Source organism: Ambystoma mexicanum, chromosome 13 (genome assembly GCF_040938575.1).
Source record: "Ambystoma mexicanum isolate Mex_15411 chromosome 13, UKY_AmexF1_1, whole genome shotgun sequence".
NCBI classification, from domain to species: Eukaryota; Metazoa; Chordata; class Amphibia; order Caudata; family Ambystomatidae; genus Ambystoma; species Ambystoma mexicanum.
The window spans coordinates 141,199,394-141,217,553 of NC_090938.1; the positions used below are offsets into that span (position 1 = coordinate 141,199,394).

General features: G+C 47.3%; 1 protein-coding gene across 9 annotated transcripts in view; it reads right to left on the reverse strand.

Moving 5' to 3' along the window:
* Positions 1-18,160, reverse strand: part of ANKS1A (ankyrin repeat and sterile alpha motif domain containing 1A) — an 855,968-nt gene that overhangs the window by 44,225 nt on the left and 793,583 nt on the right. For all 9 annotated transcript variants that reach the window (XM_069633488.1, XM_069633494.1, XM_069633490.1 and 6 more), the window contains 2 exons: positions 5,452-5,538; positions 5,128-5,265 (listed from right to left, as the gene is read on the reverse strand). In XM_069633488.1, the coding sequence (XP_069489589.1) occupies positions 5,128-5,265; positions 5,452-5,538 (225 nt within the window). The remainder of the gene's footprint in view (positions 1-5,127; positions 5,266-5,451; positions 5,539-18,160) is intronic.

Sequence of the window (18,160 nt, forward strand, 5' to 3'; positions counted from 1 at the left end):
AGTGTAAAGCTGGAGACCCAGTTTGTTGAAACTATCTTTTTAAAATAAATTCCAACTTTTGAATACCTAACTGTGTTCTTTGCACTGAATTGTGAAGTGGGATTGCGTAAATGGGAGTATTAGCTTGGCTTGTCATATTTTGTGTGACCCAATATCAAGCCATGACAAAATACTCCACAACTCATTCCTGAACATGAACTTGCAGTAACCAAAGTGCAAGAGAGTCGCAGCAAATACATACTGCCCTGGCATGGTTCGGCTTGGCACTCTAAACTAAAGAAATGCAGGTGTGACAAATCATAGGATGTTGTCCCTTCTTACCTAGGCGAAGCCCCTTCCCATGAGGCCAGGGAGGTGAGGCTCCTACCCGATAGCCCCCCTGGGGGTGGTACTCCGCGTGGATCTCATGGGGAGAAAGTCGCTCTTTACGGTACAGGGAGGACATCATGGGCAGACGCGATATTCCCAATCACACTTCTTACCCCCTGCCTTGCTTACCTTCTTCTAATCAAGTATGCCCTACTATGTATGGCTGCAGGATCAGTGAAAATTATCCCATTACTTTGACGAGGATGAGTACGCTTGACTTCAGTGAATGCCTTTTGCAACATACCGAGACGAGGAAGCGTGAAGCCAGCATGAATCATCAGAATTGGATTGAACATTCTAGTTTTTGAATGCCCAGCAGCTTAAAGATGGAACGACTGACAGTTGTCAGACCATCAGAGGCACAGCAAGCGAAGCACCCATACCCCAAACAGAGAAGCTGAAGCTACTGCCCAGGATGCACTCAGATGAACTACAGCATCCCTCTATGGTCTGCTGTGCACCAGCTGACAAGAATAGAAGAAGTAAACAGAGAACAGAAGAAGAAAGCCCAGTCGCTAGAACCAGCCGAATTACGCAGTCGAGTAAAGATACGCAGCCCAGCCCCAGTGAAGTGCAGCGGAACCGCGGGAGGCAGCGTGACGACAGAAGACCCAGAGAGAAAGACGCCGGAAGCCTCAGGGGAGATCAAAACCGATGAAGATGACCAGGTGCTCTTATTGGAGGTACGGGGGCTGCCCGGGTCCACAGAGGGAACACAAGAAACAATTTTAAGAGGGTCTGGGACCCAGAACTAAAATAACAAAGTTTGGGCAAAGCATCTGTTAGGCAAGATTGTATATAGTAACCCCGTGGGAGACTACACCAGCTTTGTCCTCTTGGCAATAGGGAAACTAACCTTTGGTATAGGTCTGTACTACACACGTTGTTAGAGTGACTGAGCAGCCAGACTTTTCAAGAGGGGTCAATGTGAGCTGTAGAGATTCAACACAGTGATTCACAGTGACAAGTATTCAAATAACACTTCTACTCAAGGTTTCTTATTAAAATAATTATTAATTTGTCCGTTTTAGAATAAGCCTTCTTTAGAAAGGGCAATATGCAACACAATACACTTCAAAAATACACTCCTTCAGTTTCAGTTAAGCAGATATCCTTTTGGAATGACACACACACTTCGTACATCCTGAGGTGATTCCAGTAGCTAGGACACTGTGGACATTCATATTTCACTTTAACAGTTAATGCAATACTGAGGTTGTGGAACAAGGAAAAGATTAGGGAAGGAAACAAAGGTTTATAAGTTTCTCTTAACAGGCAAGGGAGCTGAGGCACCTCTTGTAGATAGCACAAAAGTCTTGCACAATGTTAGAGAGTTTGTAGAAAAGAATCATTGTTGGGACACAAGCTGGGAGGCTTGTGAAAAGCAAAGATGCAAGCAACTCTGCAAAAGACAGCTAATGCAAGTCTCCAGTGAGAGCAGGCAAGTTGCAAACAGGCGGCAAGTACCCCTTGTTACACAGTGCCTTAGGTCTGAAGAAAAGGATCCAGTTGACTTCTGTTCAGGTTGCAGTCCTGCAGTTCCCGTGTTCCTGGGTCTCAGTCTTGGAGACGAGAGAGAGGATGTCTCTGACTCCTGCACTGTAGTTCAAAGGTCGGCGGCAGCAATGGGCTTACTCTAGATCAGCGGCACTTTGCGGTTTTAGCTACCGGCAAATAGCACCACCGCGGTTCTTAGACACCTTGTGGGCTCCCCTTGCTTCTGGGGTCCAGGACTGTTGAGGTTGCTCAGGCGTGGGTCACCCTGCTTCGGGGGAGGGGGTCCTCAGGATCTTCCTGGAGCTCGGGTCCGGCTTAAAGACGATGCACTCGTTTCTGGTGTTCCTGTTCCCTAGCAGCCTGTTCCAGCAGCAGCGAAGAAGTACAGCCTGCAGGGATAGGGGTTCCAGTCAAGTTTGTCTTGGGGTCAGTTGGTCCCACATACCCAAGGGAAGAGGTTGTCTGTTCAGGGCTTCTCTAGTCAATCCGAAAATTGGAGCTTCAATACTGCAGCAGGGCTTCACCAGGCAAACCAACGGTCCAGGAGGGTGCAGCAACCTTCTCTTCCAGTTTCTTCTTCGGTTCCTTCGTCCAGTAGTCAACTGACTTCTATCCAAGAGACCTGGCCTTTTATGCAGGTTTCTCCCATTCATTCGCAGCCTACCTGTCACTCACAGAGCAGGGTAGCTGTCCTCCAAGGACAGGCAGCCAGCCAATCACCTTTGGGTGCATTCCTGTAACCAAGGAGACCAATCACAGGGAGTTTCAGGAACCTCCCTCACTTTCTGCCCTGCCAGTAACGCTGGAGTCAGAGGCAGGTTTCAGCAGTAAAGCCCGCCAAAGACGAAACAAACAAAGGGACCAAACCTGGTTTGGCGTGGAGAGTAAAACCCAAGAAAGATCACGCAGCCAAGAAATGGTGAAAAAAGAAGACCGGGCCATTTTGACAAAATGGGCACCCCTGGCACCCCTGGGTGCAATAACGCAGCTGAGGATTCAGCCTGCGGTAAAAACGTACAATGGTAGGAACTTTAAACCACTGCCACCAGCCATTAATTGTAGTGAGGGTAACATAAAAATGTTACATGATAAAGTAGGAAAAGGGGTTACTGAGTAACCCCCCCAGTACTTCCACATAAGATGGTTTGTACTGGACCTAGATGGGCAAAACTGGTAAGTAAAGTCAATTTCACTTGGGAACAGTAGTTTAACCAAGGGAAGGCATTTAAACGTTAAGAGAAATCCAAAGGACTTCTCTGTGACACTGCACTGAAGGAGCTGTGTGTCACAATACAAAAGGTGATGGCCATGGAGTTTGTCAGACTCCAAAACCAAAAGAGAAACAGAGTCCAAATCAGAGAAAAATACGAGAGAGTGAGAAAAAGGTCTAAAAATTAAAAGTCCTAAAGTCCAGCAAAAGAGCTGGGGCTCTCCAAGGTAGACGGGAATTAGCACAGAAATGAGAATTCTCCCTAACAGTATAATACCCGACATAATAGTGAACTCGGTATAGCAGAAGTTGAACAGAGTGAAAGAGACCGGGTTGGGGACCCGCAGGTGAACGAGGAGCCGTTCCTTAACTGTGCATCTTCTTTGTGGCAGTACCTGGCAGGGAAGTGTACCAGGTCTGCCTACCCGAGCCACTGTAGATGCTTACAACTGAGTGCCTGAGAAAGACCAGGGGAAGTGAAACATTCCCGCTGGTGTGTTGAAATACCATATAAAGCCTGAAGGCCATGGGGAGGGAGCCATTACCCCTGGTGTATTGAACTACCATATAAAGCCTGAGAAAGGCCAGGGGAAGGAAGACATTCCCCCTGGTGTGTGTGGAACTGTGACATTAGCCTGAGAAAGGCCATGGTGAAGGGAGCCATTTCCCCAGGTGCTGTGAATTATTACATTGGGGCTCAGAACTGTCTGGGCAAGGGAAGTGTCCCCCCCCCCCCCCCCCCCCGACACTAAAATCTGTGATAACCAGTGGAAGGGAGTCAGTCTGGCATCATTGGTGCTTCAGGAAATACTGAAGAAACGAGGGAGGCATTCCACCTGATGTTTTGTTCTGCCTCAAAGAATCCCCCAAGAGGATCAATGGGATTTTTTTTTTATGAACAATAGGTTGGCCAAAAAGGGAACATTGATACAAACTAGGACAATCTATATTCCTGGAAGTAACTGCACAGCCTGTCCAACAAATTGAGTCATTCTTCTGGACCAAGATCAACGTTTTCCTTAGTTTAGTTAAGAGGGTAAAGGATGGAAATAGGTTTTGACACAGGATGGTGGACTATTTAATTTAGACAGACATCCTGACAGAGCCCTTTGTGTTTAGTTGAGGAAGGGAAACCCCTCTTAATAAGGCCCAGGCAGGTTATTCTTTTTTGACTTTATAATAAAAGTCTTTAGCAACAATCATGCCAGCTGTGTGTCTGTCTCCTCCTTCTGCATCCTTACACTGGTCCGCTGCAGAACAAGATAGATCGCACAATGTTCGAAACTGAAACTACAGCGTATTAGTGCAAGGGGTCACTATAGAAAAAACAGATTGTGTGCCGCACCAGTCTGGCCCTATCTTCGTAGGGAAAACGAGTAATGCTTAGGGTGGGCAGCATGTGCAAGGGATGTCCCATTCAGGAGGCTCTTTGGTGCACTTGAATATTTATGTCAAAGAATGAATGCTGAAGTACATCATGTTTAGAAGTATAAGGAAAAGGGGATAGATTTCGGAGACCGAAAGAATAAAACTAACACTTGGTCAGAAAATACCTAAATAATAGAAAAACAATACAAAATAAATAGTGCAGCCTCACAAAAAGAAGGCAGTTACAGACTAAGGAGATTTGCAAGAAAAGCATGTTTTCCAATTTGGAAAACAATGGCAAAAGATTTCACTTACTTAAATGTTTCTCTTTTCTAATGGCTGGATGAATTCTGAATATTGTAGAAAATGTCACCTCGACAGTAGTCCTTTATGATTTTATAATATAAAATTACTTAAATCCTAAAGCCCATCTCATTTTGGGTTTAGTCCCAGCTGAATAATTACGAAGGAGGAACATTTTTGTTCTTTATTAAATGGAATGATTTCTGGTAACCACCGTGCACAACAAAGATTCACTCTGTTCACAGGTCTCCTTGTTCAATCCCCCAGGATACAGTAAGTGGTGTCAGGAAAGTAGCTTCTTTATACACCAACAGTTCTCCAAAGTAATTTAGGCATGTGAGCGTTTCCCCCTCCCTCTTGATACTCGGTTAGATACATACCACGTCCACGGTGCTGAAGACATGGCAGTAGTGGTGACTCGTCTGCAGGTCCTTCGTGATGTATGCAAATGTGCATAAATCCTCTGGGTCCTGAGCAGCACAGGAAATGTTCCGGATTTCATGCTCTGCAATAATGTTCTGTCAAATGAAAAGAAAAATTTGAGCTTGCTGAGCAGCCATCTTTGTGTATTCTTCTGAAGCACTTTTCAGCTGGACACCCTTATCACAGAATCATGTTGTGAAAATCCAAGGTAAGATGCGATTGACAGGATCACCCATAGTTTCATGTACAACAGTGTGGGCACACACACACGCACACCCTACCTTATTAGAAGCATCAATAAACTTCACCCCTTTATAGCTGATGGACAAGATTATAGTTGGAATTTTCTTCATCTGCTCTGTGGATTTCTGGCAGAATAAAAAATAAAAAAATGTAAGTCTTCATGTTTAGCTGTTATTTTAATAACACGCGTTAATCATCTAGGATAAAGCTTAGTCAAGACATGGTTGAAAACTAAAACGAAAGGAAATCAAATTCTCCTCTGTGGGTGGAAATCTGCATTCAAACTGGCAGATATGACCGGATGAGCAAGCCAATTCCCTCCAAGGCCAGAAAGATTTATTTTTCACGTAACCAGTGAAATCGTAGATGGTGCATCCAGAATTCAGATGAAGAAATGTAGCCCAGTAAGCCCTGCAACGCTTGCTTTTACAGTGGCGTATGTCCACTTACCTTTCCACTTATTCTGGTTTTGCTGTTTTTATTTCCATCTCCAATCGTTGTGTGCATTCCCCTTTCTATTATATTTTCTTTGTTTTAAAACACATCCTTGCTATATTTCGTGGTTACCCAACAGTCTCCTCTCCCTTGAGGAAACCTTTTTCCCTCTTCTTCCCGCTGCTGTTCTCAAGGAAATCAATTTCCGCATTGATGTTGGACTCATTCTTCCCTTATAGGGATTCATTTGCCTCCAGAACAAATACTTAAATGGCACATCATTTTTTTTTCATAACAACATTTTATGAAGGTGTACAAAGTCATCAATACATCAACAACAGAAATTGATCAATAATTGAACTGTGACAACCCCTATAACGAGGGGGGGGGGGAGAGAAGGAAGACTAGACCGTTGTGGCAATTCAGTAGCCGGTAGTGCACAAAAAGGAGAGTAGCCACATAAATAACAAAGAGCCCCACAGGAGCGCAACATGCTTTGGTTACTAACTCTCACACAAACACGAGTGCCACTGCGCAGGCTACCCCGCAAGCTAACTCAAAACACTAAAGCCTGCACGTTACACTGCAAAAGCAAGTCAACAGCCGAAAACTGCGATGGGCAAAGATAGAGCGACAACAACAAAAAAAGGGACCAATCAGAGCACGATGGAGCAATTCACAACCACCGCCATGCTTCCACCAATGGAAGCGGGCAGATCTGAGGATGCACAAAATCCTGAAGAAAATCTGTCCCTAAGGGATGTGATGAATGCCATCTCCAACTCACGCACCTCAATGGAGGTCAAAATGGACGGCATTTCCACAGAAGTCTCTCTATTACGCCACGATCTTCAAAAGCTCTCATCCCGCACTGGAGAGGCGGAGACCCGTATATCGGTTGCAGAAGACGAACTGAGAGGCATGGGTCAGCAAATGAATAGAGCACTGGAACGCATAAAGGTACTGGAAAGTAGGGTGGAAGAACGTGAAGGCAGGTCAAGGTGAAACATCCGCATACTTGGCCTGCCCGAAAAGGCTGAGGGAGAGAGCATGGAACTCTTCCTAGAACAATGGATTGCCCATCTGTTTGAACCCAAGACTTTGTCGAAACTGTTCTCGATAGAAAGGGCACATCGAGTCCCGACAGGCAGGCCGATACCTGGTGGGCAACCGCGAACAGTAGTAGCGAAGATCCTTAACTACACAGATTGCAATGCAGTGCTGCAGATGGCCAGGGCAAAAGGTGACATAACATACAACCGCTCCAAGATCGGTTTCTTCCCAGACTTCACTAGGGAAGTGCAGAAAATGAGAATCCTTTGACCCCTCAAAAAACGCCTTCAAACACTGAATGTGAAATATGGTCTCCTGTTCCCAGCTCAGCTGAAGATATACCACAATGGCACGACAAAACACTTTACTGACCCTAAAGAGGCATGGACCTGGGCAGAGAGAAATCTGAAAGGAGAGGGGAATCCACACAAAAACCAATAGGGGTGAGGAAACAGGTCACGGCTAAACGAACCACCAGAAAGGCCACCCCATCAAGAAATTGATGCGATACCACAGAGAGAAGACGAATGACTGACGGCGAATGAAAGAGGAAAACAGATATGGCATGAAATCAAACGAACCTTGCTTGACACATATTGCAACCGGAAAATGAATGCTGGTGGCGGCCCACAGACCGGCACAACACACCCCCCCACAGCAGCAAGTGCGCACCGAGGTATTTCCAATACCAAAGACAGCTACGCACTTGCGATTAGTTTGATTGGTTAATTGTTTTGTTCAATGGGCGACAGATGCTTCAGTTGGGGGTGGAGTATGGGGAGGGGGAGTTGGGAGTTACACAGGTATTGGCTAATTAAATGGCTCAGCAAGGCTGCAACAATCACAGCATGCATGAAGATTGCAAGGGAAGGACACTCGCACATAACACCAAACCCAAGGAGTAATGGCCACATCAAGAAATGATACCAAAAAGTTAGCCTTTATGACATGGAATGTGAACGGCCTGGGAAACAGCATAAAACGAAGGCTAGTGATGCAATACATAAAGCGACAAGACCCAGATATAGTAATGCTATCTGAAACACATCTGGCGGGCACAAACTGCTAATTCTTCAGGAGAACAATGTATAGGACAGCAATTCACGCAGGGTTCTCCATGGGCTCGAGAGGTGTGCTAATACTGATAAATAAAAGGACCCTGATCGACATAACTAAAATAATCCAAGACCCTGGAGGCAGATTTGTTTTCATACAAGGCACACTATGGAACCAAACCATAGCTATACTGGCAGTCTATTCACCCCCGACACTCATGACAGCTTTAATCGAGGAGATTACACCGATGATAGTAAACAATCCAACGGATACTTTGGTAATAGGCGGAGACTTCAATGAGGTAATGAACATCAGTGAGGACCGCACGCATACAAGGGGTAGAAACCCGGCACTACCAACCAAGCTTGCTACCTTCATGGTGGCACTGGGCCTAAGGGATGCATGGAGAGACCTTCTCCCAGAGGAGAGGCAATTCTCTTTCCACTCGGGCGCACATGCGTCAATGTCCAGACTGGACTTTTTTTTTTCCTCCCTGGCGAAAGCATACATAAAGTAATAGAGGCGACACTACAACCCCGAGGGATCTCAGATCACTGCCCACTCACGATGCTGCTTGAGACAGAGAGACCACAGCCGCCACCGAGCTGGAGAATGAATACATACTACCTGGGATTCCCGGAACTAACAGAAAAATGTCAGGAAGCAACTGCAGCATACTTTGACCTGAACCAGGACTCAGTGGAGGACGCGGGGGTAATATGGGAAGCATACAAGGCAACCCTGAGGGGTGAAATCCTGAGCTGGACAGCAGCACACAAAAAAGCGCACCAGCACGAAGTGGAAGCTGCAGAAGCAGAGGTGAAACGGGCTGAGGCAAATTTCATAAGCACAGGAGCGGCAGGAGACAACACAACTTTACAAGTGGCGCAAAAGAAGCTACAGAATGTGGCGGTAACGTGCGCAAAACATGCACACAGAACCATACGCGCCAAAATATACGAAACGGGAGATAAGGCCAGCAAGATGCTTGCATGGAGAGAAGAGGGCCACCTACAAGTACGCCGGATAAAAACCACGAACACCGAATGGGCCACAACGGACCCAGATATTGCAGAAGCCTTTGCAACCTATTACGAAAACCTATATGCCCCGCCGATGACCCCTACGGATCCCAGCATACTGGATACGTTGTCCATTCCGACATTAAATGAAGCACAGAGGTTGGCACTCGAAGCTGAAATAACAGAGGAAGAATTGGCGACTGCCATCTCCCAACTCCAAAATGGGAAAACCCCGGGACCCAACGGCTTTCCTGTGGAAATCTGGAAAAGAATTGGCACTGCAGAAGTGGCACCACACATGCTTAAAATGTTCTTGCATGCAAAGGAAAAGGGTATACTCCCGTCGGACTTAAGAAAGGCCAGTATAGTGGTGATACATAAACAAGGCAAACCTCCGGATGCATGTAGCTCCCACCGACCAATCTCACTCAAACACTGAAGCCAAAGTACTGTGGAAAATACTAGCCAACAGACTACAGACAGTGATAACATGCTTGGTCCATCCAGACCAATGCGGCTTCATGCCACAGAGATCCACACGAATGAATATTCATAGACTACAAACTGCCATCGAAAGATCATCGGCTCTACAAGACAAACTGGCGCTCCTCACTATTCACTTTGAGAAAGCCTTTGATTCCGTTCACTGGGAGGCCCTGTGGATCATAATGGCTAAAATGGGATTCGGAGCTCAATTCACAAACTGGCTTAAACTCCTATACAAAGCCCCAACAGCAGAAATCAGAGTAAATGGGTGGTCCTCGAGAAGCATAAAACTTGGAAAAGACACCAGACAGGGATGCACCCTATCGGCGATGTTATTCGCACTGGCGATTGAACCACTAGCGATAATGCTCAGAGAATCCCAGGAATGGAAAGGTTTCCAGTGGGCACAGGACTAGGAAGACAAGGTTTCCCTATACGCCGATCTTCTAATCTACCCGAGTGACCCAGCTCTCTCTTGGCCCATCGTCACAAATATGTTAACCACCTATGGGATCTTCAGTGGGCTAAGGGTAAACAATGATAAATCCCTGCTATTCCCGATCAAGGGACTTGATCCGACAAGTCTAAATAACTGTCCGTACAAAACAGAAAGAGAGCAGTTCCGATACCTCGGGATAAAGATCACGACAGATCTAACACTATATACAGAAAAGAACCTTCACCCAATAAGAGATAGATTTGTGAATGATGTGAGGCACTGGATGACTCTTCTACTCACACTGCTGGGAAGAGCTGCTCTATTCAAGATGCTCGCCCTCCCCCGGTTCATATACATCCTGCAGAACGCTCCGATATACATACCAAAAATAGAATTTCGCAAAAAAATAGATGAGACGGTTAGGAAACTGTTGTGGGGAGGAGGGCACCCTCGTATCGCACTGAAAACCCTACAGCGATCAGTATGGGAAGGAGGAATTGGACTCCCGCACCTACAAACTTATTATTGGGCAGCCCAGATGCCAGTAGTGAATGACATCCTACACAACGACACAAGCCTACCGCACAACAGAGCAGATACGCAGGCGGAGCAAGGGATCACCCCGATGGAAAACCTCTATCAAAAAAGAACACGGCAGAACACATCCACAATGGCCGCTCAGAGGACACAGATCTGGACGGACGCACACAAACACCTGGGATGGGAAGGGAAGGTCACAATGAAACAGCCCCTGTGGCATAATAAGCATCTTCCAGAGCTCAGAGGTATCCCCAAGTGGTCGGCCTGGGGTGAAGCTGGGATCCAGAGACTAGAAGACATGGTAACGGAAGGTGAAATAAAATCTTTCCAAGCTCTAAAAGACAAATTCAATCTCCCTGATTCAGAATACTTCCACTACAGGCAAATGAGACACGCCCTTATCGCAAGTGAGATTGACCTCCCTAATGTACCAGAGTGTACCCCGATCGAGAGGAACATAGTGATGGAGCGAATTGATCACAAAATAACATCTACAATGTACAATGCAATCAACTCATTCGCTACAACGGAACTCACAAAACTTAAAGAGAAATGGGAGAGAGATGTGGGACCAATTCAATCAGAGGACTGGACTAATGCCGTCATGTACCCCAAAGAGACAGCAATCTCTGCCAGAATCAGGCTGATCCAGCTAAAAATCTTGCACAGAATATATTATCCCAGAGAGGCTTTGCATCAATGGGGAAGGGCGACTGATCCCAACTGTCTACGATGCCATCGAACGAGAGGGACCTTCTTCCATTTCCTGTGGAAATATCCACAAATACAAGACTACTGGCACAAATGCTGCGACAGGCTATCAAAAGTGGTTGGCCGCGAGATACCGATGGACCCCAAACTCCTGATACTAGGGATTAATGCAGAGATGGAGCTATCTCGATACGAAAAACTCAAGTTTGCAACATCCACTGGACTTGCAAAGAGGAACCTAGCCCAATTATGGGGCTCGGCCTCACCCCCACAATATGAGAAATGGGTAACGGATGTGGACATGTGTGTACCGATGGAAACAAGAGTGTACACCACAAGAGGATGCCCAGAGAAAGCAGCCAAGATATGGCAAAGATGGGAAGACACTTGAAGGCATGAAAAAAGGAGCCTAGAATCTGATGAACTACCAGAATAGAACTCATGCATGCGATCGAGACGATCCTAAAAGCCACTGAGCATAACAGATCTACAGTATAAAAGGAAAAGAGGAAGAATTCAAGCTTTGTGAGGAAGTGAATACCTGTGTGTTTAATGTATTGACCAAGTGTTAATTAGTCAATGTTATGTTTGTTTGTACCTATAAAACAATAAAAAATATGTATATAAAAAAAAAATAATCACAATAATCACAAATACCAGTTCATATGGAGGATAAAAAAAATAGTCTGTGGACGGCATAGCTCGAATGTCTGATAATTCATTTGGGCTTAGCGGAGTTGTCAAGAGTTCTGGGAAGGGTGACTGTGATTGAGGGTTATGGGTTGGTCAGTAGAGGGGGGCTGCTTTGTAACCATCTGGTGATTGGTGGCCTTTTGGACAGGGCCGGGAATCTCGTTGCATAGTCATTGAAAGGATCCCAGATGTTCATGTTTTTGGTGAATGAGTTGTTCCGGATTGCGGTCACCTTTTCTGCTACTGCAATGTCCCAACATTTGTGCCACCATAGTGCTATTGAGGGTACCTCCTCATGCTTCCACAGACGGGCCATGGCAATTTCGCTGCAAGGAGTAAGTACGAACACAAACAAGGTATGTGTCATGATGCCCGCTCCCGGGGAGCCGGTTCAAGCCCTGCGTCCCCGAAAGCGGACATCCAGTCCCCAAGGAAGGACCCAGCAACCCCATATAGGGGCCCTTTGGACAGTGTCCTGGCGCCTATGGCGTCGGGCTCATAAAAGATCAGTCCTGGCGCCATAGGCGCCAGGCTCATTATGGAAGTGCTTGGGTGCACTTACCTAATGCAGACCATGCTGCAGGATCCCGGCCTCCTTGAGGCCTGAAAGGAACTACTTTACCTGTGGGACTAATTTACCATCCGGGCGTGGTCAGGGAAGGATACATACCTGGAACTTCTTCCAAGGCTATTTAAACCCCACCCGAACAGCCACACATGCTTCGCGTTGCTCTGCATCTAGCAGCTGGACGCTCACCGTGTCTGCTCCTGCATCCTGACTTCTGCCACGCCTGCCAGCATCCTGAATCACCTGCAAAGGAAGAGAACAAAAGAACAGAAGAAGGAAAAGTCCTTACCTGCTAAATCCGCATCCCGGAGACATCTCGCCGACAATCCTGAAAAGGAAGACTTTTATTTAAAAGCTCATCGCGTCGATCGCTGCAGCGCCGCATTCCACTTGCCTTTACAGGGCGCCTCCATGTTCAGCAGCGATCATCCGGATTCGCAGTCACGCCCCAGCGCCTATGGAGAAAAAGACCAGAACAAAAGGTGAGAGAGAGAAGGGAATAAGGAAAGCTAAATCTCCATGTTAAGACTTACCTGTTGATTCATTCCCTCTTTATTTCGGGTCCGCGCCGCATCCTGGCATTTCCGGACCCCGGCCGCTAAGGGGAAAAAGAGACATCAGCGTTAATGAGCGAATGAAAAGACATTACCAAAAAAACGCTCATTAAAGACTTACCTGATTTCTACAAGGATTTCACCTCTCATCTCGGGTCGGTGCCTGTTCCCCGGCATTCCGTACCCCGGCCCCTATGGGGAAAAAGACACTAGCATTAGTACATTAATGCATGGACACAAGGGGAACCTCTTATCAAAAATCTAACCTGGAAGCCAAGCAAGTTTGGTTCTTACCAATCCGAAAATCCAGTGAAGTAACTGGATACCAACGCGCCCCTGCACCAGAAGCAGGATGGAGAGCTCGTCCTTCCAGACCCTAAGGTGAGACGCTACGAGGAATCACAGAAGGGTTTCGAGTAGGGTGAGAGGGGAAAGTGGGAGGCTGATTGCATTACCCCGCAGACAGTTAATCCCCCATTTTCGGCTACAGAAGGGATACTTCTGCGAGCCAGACAAGCCAGATTTGGGGGCCCGGTCCAGTCCGTCTTCCGAACCCTGCGCATCACCTTAGAAGAGGTCACAGCAGCGCGAACCAGGCCAGCGCCTCCGTGGGAGTCAGGTGAGCGTTACAGTATGTGACCTGAAATCGGTAATGCCCCTTCCCCTGTTTCACCTAGGAGAACGATCCCCGGGTCCCAAGGAATAGCGAGTCCCGTAATGTCCTTAATGTGTTTAATCACCTCCCTCCAGTATGCCTCCGCCTTTGGGCAGGCCCATATCATGTGAAATAATGAACCGGGGGTGGCGCAGCCCCGCCAGCATTAGTCCCAGAGATGTGGATTAGCTCTGTTGATTTGGACCGGGGTCACATAATATCTATAGCAAAATTTGTAGCCCCCCCTCCCGGTTTGTGATGCATTGTGAGCTTTTATGCAGTCTGGTCCATATTTTTGCCCATTCCTCCACCTCTATTTCCCGTCCCAGGTCCCTCTCCCACTCAATCATGTATCTTTCTTTTTTCGTGGGGTCCACCCTGTCCAGGAGACGGTACAGTGTAGAGATTTTGCTTCTTTTTGTAGGGGTTGTAAGGGTGCTCTCCAGAGCCGTTAGCTCTCTCGAGCATTTCTCGCGAACCGCCCTATTAGATAACCAGTGTCTTATTGGGATGTAATTAAATCTTTCCCTCTTTTCCACCCCGAATTTCTCTTTGCATCTTTCAAATGTGATGGGCATGCCCTCCTCCAGAAAGTCACCCGTTTTAAGTAATCCGCCCTCCCTCAAAGACTGGAAATTATTGGGGCTACAGCCTGGCGAAAACTCTGGGTTGTTCCAAATCGGGGATAGAGGGCCCAGTGTGCCTCTACCACCCCACTTCCGAGCCCCTCCTTTCCAACATCGGGCTGTTGTGGTTGTAGCTGCCAGAGGGCCTGCGTTAGCCTGCCTTTTCCTTTCTGGTAGGTGCGGGAGGTCCGCAGGGCTGCCCAGGCAGCAGGTCTCCTCTATCTACGTCCATTTTGGGGGATCCTCTTCTTGCACCCATGAGAAGGCATGTGATAGTTGAGCTGCTAGAGTGTATCTGGCTATGTCTGCGACCCCCAGTACCCCCCGGTTTTTGTCCCGCATTGTTATTAGTTTACTGATGCACGGCCACCCCAGACAAATCCCTGCAGTTTCTTTTGCATGTCCACCAGTACCGGGCCCGGGATACGGGTCGGTATTGCGGTGCAGGAGTTTATCCATCTGGGGATAATGTTCATTTTTATGGCCGAGATACGGCCGAACCAGGAAATTTCCTTGGAGGACCAGTACTTTAGGTCATTCTTAAGATTTGTAATCAGTTGGGGAAAATTTGCGGTGTACAGTTGAGCCGGGTCCTTAGTAATTCTCACCCATAGGTAATCTATCGCCTCTCTTTCCCATGGAATAGGCATTAACGGGCGGAGGGCTGCTCTTTCCCGTTTAGTGACATTGATCGCTAGGGCTGATGATTTATCTAGGTTAATTTTGAACCCTGACAATACTCCAAATTCGTCAATTTCCTTCCATAGGGAATCAAGGGATGTTGCCAGGTTCGATGCTGTTATTAAAACATCATCCGCATATAGCGCAATTTTATATTCCTGGCTCCCTATTTGGACCCCCCTTATCCTGGTATTCTGCCTAATCCTGGCGACAAAGGGCTCCATAGATAGAGCAAAAATCAGTGGGGACAGTGGACACCCCTGTCTGGTGCCCCTTGATATCTGTATTGCATCGGATCTCCTGCCATTAACCCTTAATTGTGTTGAGGGAATTTGGTAATTGGCCATGACCCATTTGGTGAAGTTTGGGCCGAATCCAAAATGTTCCAGGGTCGCTCGCATGTACCCCCAATCCATCATGTCGAATGCTTTATGAACATCTAATGAAATCACTGCCATTCCGTCCCCAAACCTGTGGGCATGTTCAATAATGTCTATTGTTCTTCGAATATTGTCATGCGTCCCTCTCCCAGGTATAAACCATGTCTGGTCACTGTCAATTAGGCCCGGCAGAGCTGTGCCCAACCTGCCCGCCAGCACTTTAGCAAAAATCTTACAGTCATTGTTCATAAGCGTGATCGGGCGGTAGGAGGCAGCTAGCTCAGGAGCCCTTCCGGGTTTGTGCAATAGAACTGTCAATGATTCCGCCATAGATCTGGAGATGGAGCCAGATGTCAGGAAAGAGTTGAATAATTCCACCAGCTGAGGGACCAGAAGCCTACAGAACTTCTTATAAAATGATGCGGATAAGCCATCGGGTTCGGGAGCCGTGGGTTTCAATGATTTGATGGAATTGATTATTTCCTCTGCCGAAATAGGCCTCTCTAGGTGCTCCAGATGATTCGCGTTCTGCTTGGGTATGGACTGTAGATATTTTGGTAAGTTATCTAGCACTGTTGGTGACCCTCATGATTTCTGAATGGTATCTCAATAATGCCGCCATTTTGTCCGCATAGGTGTAGAGGGCTTTGCCATCCGCCCCAGTTATTGTGAGGATGTTGTTTCTGGCTCGAGTCTTTTTCAATTTTTGTACTAATACTCTATTTGCTTTGTTCCCCTTCATATAACAGAACTGTTTTGTGAAGGCTATGGATTTAGCGGTGCGGTCGGCGCAGTGCATTTCTAAGGCTGTTTTGGCCTTTCTTAGCTCTCTCTCGGCCTTTCTGGAGTATCGTCTTTTCAGGACGGTCTCCAGGTGATTCACCTTCTCCTCCAATCTGGCTGTGGCTATATTAGAGACCCTTCGTTGTTCCGCACCTGCACTGATTAGAGAGCCTCTGACAACTGCCTTCATTGCATCCGAGATGATGTTAATGGGCGAGGTCTCTGTGGTGTTTTCTTTGAAGTACTTTACTATTGTGTTTTCTATTTCCATCTTAATGTATTCATCCATAGCAAAGCGTCATTCAGTTTCCAGTGTCTCTGTGCCGGGAGCTTTTGCCCCGATGTAGCTATTTTCGCAGACACTGGGGCGTGATCCGAGATCATACAGGTGTGTATTGCCGTTGCTTCCAAACATGGGTAAATGACCCCCAAGATCAAAATAAAGTTGATTCTTGAGTAGCCTTTATGCACCCGAGAATAATGCGAGTAGTCTCTTAAGGTCCCGTTGAACAGCCTCCAGGCGTCCACTGTAGGATGAACATTGCCCTACTGCCACCGGGAACTGGTGGCGCCGATGCGCATATCTTGCCCAACTGGGCCGCCGAGTCAACTGTAAACTTAGAGAAGAAATGCTGCGCGCCCCCCTTCTTGGGGTGTCGATTCCTGTGCCTTGTTGAGCGTGATCTCCAACGTGAGACTCATCTTTATTTGGACCAGAGGATCTGTCCATCTTGCCTATTTTCAGTTAGTTCATTCTGTTGTGAAAGCTCTATCATCTGGGGATTTTATGGATGTATGTAGTTAAATATCAGTCAGGAACTGAGCTTTTTCTAGGTGGCCCTCGGGGTCTGTGTCGCCGTGCAGGTTTTGACCACTCTCCATCGGAAGGTTTGTGGTGTTAAGATTAGGGCGTTTCCTCAGAGTCTGATCCTCCACCTGTTTCTCCGATGCCCATGAATTTGTCGGCTTCTTTCTGTGAACGGATTTGTCTCCGAGTCCCTTCCCAAGTGAACCTGACCGACGTTGGGAATCCCCAGTGATCGGTAATCTTTTTCCCCCTCAGCCATTCCGTGAATGTTCTCATGGCTCGGCGTTGCTGGAGCGTGGAGTTTGCCTAATCTTGATATAGTGTTATGTTGGATCCTTGGAACGTTATTTGGCCCATTTGTCTTGCTTCATTCATGATGTCTTCTTTGATTTGGTAGAAATGGACCCTTACCAGTACATCTGGGGGAAAGTTGGAAGTCGACCTCCGAGCCGCCCTGTGCACCCGGACCAATTCCAGGGATGCCTCGTCCGGCAGGGTTATGATGAATCGAAGCAGTTGGGAGACATAGTTCCTTAGCTCTGTGTCCGGTATGGATGCCGGTATCCCCCGGATGCGGATGTTGTTTCTCCGTGATCGATTTTCTTCCAGAGCTCTGATTCTATCCCTGCCGATCTCACCTTCAAACCGCTGGTCGCAGACTTCTGACTCGAGCTCCGCTGTCCTTCTCTCCACCTCAATCACTCTCTTGTCCAAGGAGTTTAATTTTTGGGTTACTTCTTCTGTGCTTTTATGAATTTTCTTCGTCAGTGCCGCGAGCAGTTCCTGCAGGTCATTCTTAGTTACCATTTGTGCTGCATTATTCGCTGATGCCTCGTTGGCGGGGTTCTTTTCGCCGAGGAGAGTCTCGGGCGTTTCCCCTTTCTTGGAGTGTTCGGTCAGGGCATTGGCCATCAATGCTGCAATGTCTGTTTGCTTTGATATCTTCCCGCTTCTAGACATCCTTGCCCCTGATTAGACTCCGAGTCACCCCCTTTGGCGCTCTTTACGCTTGTTTACTCTGCTGCCGGGTGAGGGGCGACAGTGAGCCAGAGGGGTCCAGGGGTCAGAGCGATTCTTTGGTGATTGGTGATTTTGGGCCGGTGATCACTGTACGTTATACCTTTGAGAGTGGTCCCTCCGGGGGATGTACGGGGTAATGATTCCCCGCCTCTGCCTTCTTCAACCCTGCGATTGATGGGATCGCTGCATTCAATGCCCCACTCCTCACCCTGTCTCCGCAGTACTGCCGTGTTTGCT